The sequence below is a fragment of the Apaloderma vittatum genome, unplaced genomic scaffold (assembly GCF_000703405.1).
Source record: "Apaloderma vittatum isolate BGI_N311 unplaced genomic scaffold, ASM70340v1 scaffold22515, whole genome shotgun sequence".
Lineage (NCBI taxonomy): Eukaryota > Metazoa > Chordata > Aves > Trogoniformes > Trogonidae > Apaloderma > Apaloderma vittatum.
Window position 1 is genome coordinate 12,385 of NW_009718204.1, and position 6,001 is coordinate 18,385.

Consider the following 6,001-nt stretch of genomic DNA (forward strand, 5'->3'; position numbering starts at 1 on the left):
GGGTCTCACAAGAGCAGAGTAAAGGGGGAGAATCCCCTCTCTTGCCCTGCTGACCACGCTTCTCTTGATCCATCCCAGGATGGGGTTGGCCTTCTGAGCTGCATGAGCGCACTGCCGGCTCATGTTGAGCTTCTCGTCTATCAACACCCCCAAATCCTTCTCTTCAGCGCTGCTCTCAGGATGAGCAGTGGAAACTCCGCCTGATCCAGCCGTGCTCCTGGGATCAGGTCAGGTCCTTCCCTCCTCTGCCTCACCCCAGGTCCTGCTGCTGGAAACCACTTGCTTCAACAAAATGTGACACTTTCCCAGCGTGAGCAAAACTGAAAGCAACCCTGGAAACATCTGCAGTGAGTGTCACCAAGGAAAGGTCTTCAGTTTTGTCACCCTGACTTTACCCTCTCTGAAGGGACGGGGTCCCACACAGACGACACTGGAGCAAAACTGCTGCTGACATGAAAATCTTGCTCCACACCGGTTCCAGCATGGCAACTTCCATGTGGTCTGGTTTTATGGGCACACTCAGAAACAACCTACACGAGGCCCCCACCTCCATTCTGTTAACCCTTGAAGGGACATGGGGGGTGCCTGCTCAGGGCACTTGGTGGGATGGGGTTGGAGCTGTCCTTCTCCTTAAAATCAGCTGCTTCAGTGCGTCCACCCTGTCCTCTGCCACCACCTCCTATCTCATCTCATCTCATCTCATCATCTCATCTCATCTCATCTCATCTCAGTCTCATCTACCATCTCAGAAAACAGTCCCATGGGACACTGAGGAGGTCAAGGGCATGGACAGGCCAAGAAGGGAGCTAAGTTCCCCGGAGGATGACCATGGGCAACAGACAGTCTCATCTGCTCTGTAAGAGCTGGAGGCTGGGAGAACACAGCCAGGGAAGAGATGTGTTGTCCCTTATTCCCTTTCCCTAATTCCTGGGGTTAGAAGTGGAGCTTGGGGATGGGCATGTCATCGGGCTGATCCCATTTGCTGGCTCCTCGGCTTTGGCATTCATCCTTCAGAGCTATTCCCACAGCAGTGAGGCCTGTGATCCATCAACCACCAGAACATCTCCTCTTGCCCACATCTAGGCAGCTCTGGTGGGATGGGACGCAGGGAGCAGCTGGGGTGGAGGATGGAGGAGCACTGGGCGGGGTGGTTGGGAGGCCGAGCAGCCCTGCAGACACCGTGCCAAGATGCTCCCCTCCCCGCAGCATTTGGGGTTTATGCTGGGCAAGAAACCCTCAGCTCCTGCTTCACTCTCCTGCCTGTGCAGGGCCGGGCTGCATCAGGGGAGGAGAAAAACCCTCCAAAAAACATCAGGATGAAGACTTAAACAACACACACAGATGGGACCGTTGCAATCACCCCGTCAGAGATGAAGAGAGCCAGCACATCCCACCCATCAAGTTGTGCAAGACGATCCAGGCGGGAGGTGGATCCCGGGCATCCTCCCTTCCTGGTGACACCGTTATTTAAGACCCGGAGCCCCTCTGGGTTGTGAGGCCAAGCCCTTGCCGAGACACGCGAGTTGCTTGGCGAAGTCAGCTGCTAGAGAAGAGCCTGGGGACCTCCCCAAGCTGTCATCACCGACAAACAGCCTCAAAAAGGCAAAGCCTGGGGTAGGCGAGGTCTTGGAGGAAGGAAAACGCATCACTCAGGGCGTGCTCTGGTGGTGCAAATCCATCTGGGAGTACGGTGGATTCATCCCGGGACGTTTGGAGCCAGAGTGAAGCCAGCTGGGCACAAAGCTCCGAAATTATCAACGAACAGCCGACACAAAAGTGGGGAAGGAGGAGGGCTGGGGAGGGAGGGATGACAGGAATGCGTCAGGGCAGCGGCTGATAAATCAAGTGCCGGCCCACCCGGAGGGGATTTGTTTTGCTTTTTGCTTGCGTTAATTGGAGTAACATGACACGTGGATGTGGGGCTCCGTGACGGTCCCCTTCCTTGGTGGCTTCATGCAAGAGAGGGTGACATCCTTCCCGTGGCAGTGGTGGGAATGGAAGAGAGCACACTGGAGGGGGTGGGCAGCTATGAAAAGCCTCAAAGCAGTGGGTGCAAGGCGGTCCCAGCAGCGCCAAGTCAGGCATCAGGAGCTAACGTCCCCCAAGGACCAAGGAAATGTCCCCAGCGAGCTGCTGGTACCCAAGGGTGATGGGTGGCCTGCTTGGGGAGCTGTGGCTGCTGCAGTTCGAATCACATCTGTCCCCTCCTGGCTCAGCAGATGGCCAGAGGGAGCAAGTGCATTGGCGGCAGCCCCGTCCTTCCCCATCTGCTCTTCCAGCTGGAAGCACCAGAAGCAAGAAACAACCCATTGCCACAAACCGACCGCTTAGAAGTAGGACAGCAACTGCCCCCCAACCTCTCGCTCTGCCCCCAAGAGCTTGCACTGGGCTTTTCCATGTTTCTTCACGGTTTTTACCCCTTCCACGGCCAGTGTGTTTGCTGGGACTGTGACCAGGTCATGGCACTGAACAACCACGGATGTTCCCTGCATGAATTTATCCAGCTCCTTTTGGATCTGTTTGGGGTTTTTTTTTTTGCCTCCACAAAGTCCTGCAGCAAAGAGCTCCAGCTGGGTGAAAAGGTGGAGTCTGGGAAAGGGCTGAGCTTCTCCTGTGCTTGCTGCCCACCGTTTCACCAGGTTCTTCCTTGCTTTTGTGCCATAAATCAGGAAGATGCTCATGACTTTGCTGGCTCCCATCACAACCCCATTCCCTGTTCCTGAAGACCCCTGCCCTTTTCTTCCCCATCATCCCAGGACGCTAAGCTGCTCCCAAGGAGAGCAGCTCCCTTCCCTCCCTCTCCTATCTCAGCCTCCAAGGTCTTTGAAGCAAAAGTCACGTCTCTCTTGGTACAGCACAGAGGGACCCTCCTCTTGCTGCTCCCCAGTCACACCAGACTGAGACCCACCACAGCAGGGTTTCTCCAGTGCAGGTGTCTCCACCTGAGCTGCTCCCCTTGGAGATGGGCTGTCCTAGAAGATCTAATGCTGTGGGATGCAGAGAAGTGAGTGATCCCGCAGCAGCAAGACAGTAAGATATGAAGCAGCTGGAAATTCCTAACATCAGAGAGGAAGAAAGGTCTAAGCCAGATAGCTATGCTCACGAGATAACAGTGTGACGAATGGCTGGACCCTGCAGATAATTAAGAGAAAGGGAGTAGATGCTTAGCAGACCAAGAGGAGGATTACCAAGGTAACCATATAAATACAAAAAAAAAAAAAAAAAAAAAAAAAAAAAGTATCAGGAAATCTAGGGTCAATGCACGAGATTTAGCAGGGACAGGTTGTTTATTTCACCATGATGAGAGTGGTGAGACACTGGCACAGGTGGCCCAGAGAGGTGGTACAAGTCCCATCCCTGGACATATCCCAGGTCAGGTCGGACAGGGCTCTGAGCAACCTGGATCAGGTTGGACTAGATGGTCTTTAAAGGTCCTTTCCCACCCAAACCGTTCTGTGATTCAACGATTCTATGATCTGAGAGGGTCTGAGGGTGGTAAAGGAGGAGAAGATGGAAAACGAAGTAGAAAGGATGTACAGTAAAGCAAATTATGCGATTGGGGATGACTGAGGGTCCTGGCGGGCAGCACTTTGCTTGATTACTGGAGCCTGAAGCTGGGCAAAACCCCACTGTCTCTGTCACACTTGGTCTGATTCACTCCCATGGTCAGCAGGGACCTGGCAGAGCTTTTTCCTGGCATCTCTGAGGGAACCTTGGGAGCTTTCTTCCTAACATATGACCGAGGAGCATTTGGAGAGTCCAAGAATCCAAGGTGATGGAGTCACCTGAACACCACAGACACCTAAATGTTGGTGCCTGGTGGATTTGCTACACCAAAAACTACCTGAGACATCCCCACTGCACATCCCCGTGCCCCAGGGACCATTTCCACCACCCCTCAAAGCACCGAGGACACCTCCCTCTTCACAACAGCTTCATGAACCAGCGAGGGAGCTGCTTACGAGAGGTTTTCAGCGCTTACCTCGTATCACAGAGATGTTCTTCAGTGCGACAGAGTGCTCCCAGTCCTTCAGCCGCAGGTCTTCCGTCACGTTGTTGAGGATGGCCAGCTCGTGCTTCAGCTGCTCCTCCATGGCTATGTGGATGAGACGCATCTGCCGGGCGTCTTCGGTGGCGTTGCTGATGAGCACCTGCAGGTCCTGGATGCGGGTATGGTGGATGTTCACGTCGTAGGAGAAGGTCCTGTTCATGGTGTCCATGGCCCCGCTCACGGCCATCACCTGGTCGCTCAGGCTCTCCACCCTGCTGCCCAGGTGGCTCAGGAGGTGGTCGTGGTGCTGCAGCAGCAGCCGGCTGCTGTTGCCTTCCACAGAGAGCTTGTACATCTCCTGCTGAGCCGCGTCGCTCTGTTGGGTCAAACTGTCCCAGAGGTTGGACACGGCCTTGTCGGTTTGGCTGGCTTGGGTCTGCAGGCTCCAGAGAAGCCCTTCCAGCTTCTGCAGTGACCCCGTCATGAGGAACAAGGAGTCCGAGTGGTTCTGCAGGAGGTCCTGGAGCCTCCAGATGTGATCCAGCACGTCCCCCTTCAGAGGTAGGTGCAGCAGCTTCAGCTGTATGTCCCGAAAGCTCTCGTTGAGGCGGTTGACGTTCCCCATCAGCACCTTCAGGTCCTCAGGGGATGTCTGCGGCCTGGAGACTGCAAGGGATGGAGAAGAACGGGACATCAGAAACCACTCCATGGAGGTGGGGACCCTACTGAGATGTGCAACCCCATCTCCTCACAAAGAGAGCTTGGACACCTCTCCATTCCTTGGTCCTTGTACATGGAAGCCCAACCCCAAAGGGTTCATCCCATCAGCCCCTCCTTGACCCCATGGTTTCCTCCATGGCTGGAGAAAGAAGTTGGTTGCTGAAGGACTAGAGACTGAGGCACATCACTCGGGAAAGACAGCAAAAGCTCCCGGCAGCTCTGGGTTTCAGGATGGCTCTGGGCTTTGCCAGATGGGTCACGATGCTACAAAACTCTGCCTCGTGGCTTTGTTTTTGCCTTCGGCCGGAGGACTGGCTGCAAACAGCATCCGCTTCCCCTTCCTAAAAACAGACCTTAAAAACTGCTTCTTCCCCTACGGAGCTTTTAATTTTAATTCTAACAATCAGGTTTCCCTTCTGGCCGCTGATCTTGGACCTGAGCTCAACCCCTTGCTCCATAATGAAGACCATCAGGCTGGCTCGGCAGGTCTCCACGGCTCTGGGTGCGGTTTGCTGTCAGCCTCCAAACATCACATCCCGCATTCCGGGGCTGCCAGCGCTCTTCCCGAGGGATGAAACCCACCCAGCTCAGGAGCATCTTGCATCCCAGAGCTGCCAAAGCTCTTCTCCAGGGATGAAACCCACTCAACTCAGGAGCATCCTTGACCCTCTCCCTCTGCATCCCCAGTGGTAGAGAGCTCCTGGTCACTCAAGAACCCACCCCAAACCCCTCCTGGCCTCACACCAGCTCCCAGAGCACTGAGATGGGTTTTGGAGAGGAAACCCAGAAATTTAAGGAGAATTCAAGGAGAATTCTTGCTCTCAGCAGCTCCTAGCACTACTCCAGCAAACCCCAACCCAGAAAGCTCGGTAGCACCCAGTAAAGCCTGATCCCAAACCCCATCATGCTTTGGTGCAACCCAAAAACTCTGATCCAGGCTAGGGAATATCATCTCAGATTTGCATTGATGCTGGGTCTCCAACGCAGCCTGAGGTAGGGAACTCAAAGCCAAACCCACACAAATAATGAGAATTATTATATATTTTTTTTATATGCAAAAAATAAATAATCCCCATTGTTCTTTAAACTGCAGCGGGGTTTTGGCTGGCGCGGGACTGGCCTGGCAGCTCAACCCCTCATTTCCACGGAGGAGTAAACTGAGAGAAGCCATTTGGTTTGAATTAAAATCGCAGGAGTAAAGAGAGGGTGAAAGCAGACGTGCACACGCAAAGGGCTCCAGCCCCTCCTCGGGCTCGGGGCCACCCGCAGCGACGGTACTGGGTGCCCAAG

General features: G+C 54.4%; 1 protein-coding gene across 1 annotated transcript in view; it reads right to left on the reverse strand.

Annotated features, from left to right (window-relative positions):
- Window positions 1-6,001, reverse strand: part of SCARA5 (scavenger receptor class A, member 5) — a gene marked incomplete at its 3' end in the record, with an annotated part of 19,951 nt that overhangs the window by 5,433 nt on the left and 8,517 nt on the right. The window contains exon 3 of the mRNA XM_009870175.1: window positions 3,983-4,657. Coding sequence (XP_009868477.1) covers window positions 3,983-4,657 — 675 coding nt within the window. The remainder of the gene's footprint in view (window positions 1-3,982; window positions 4,658-6,001) is intronic.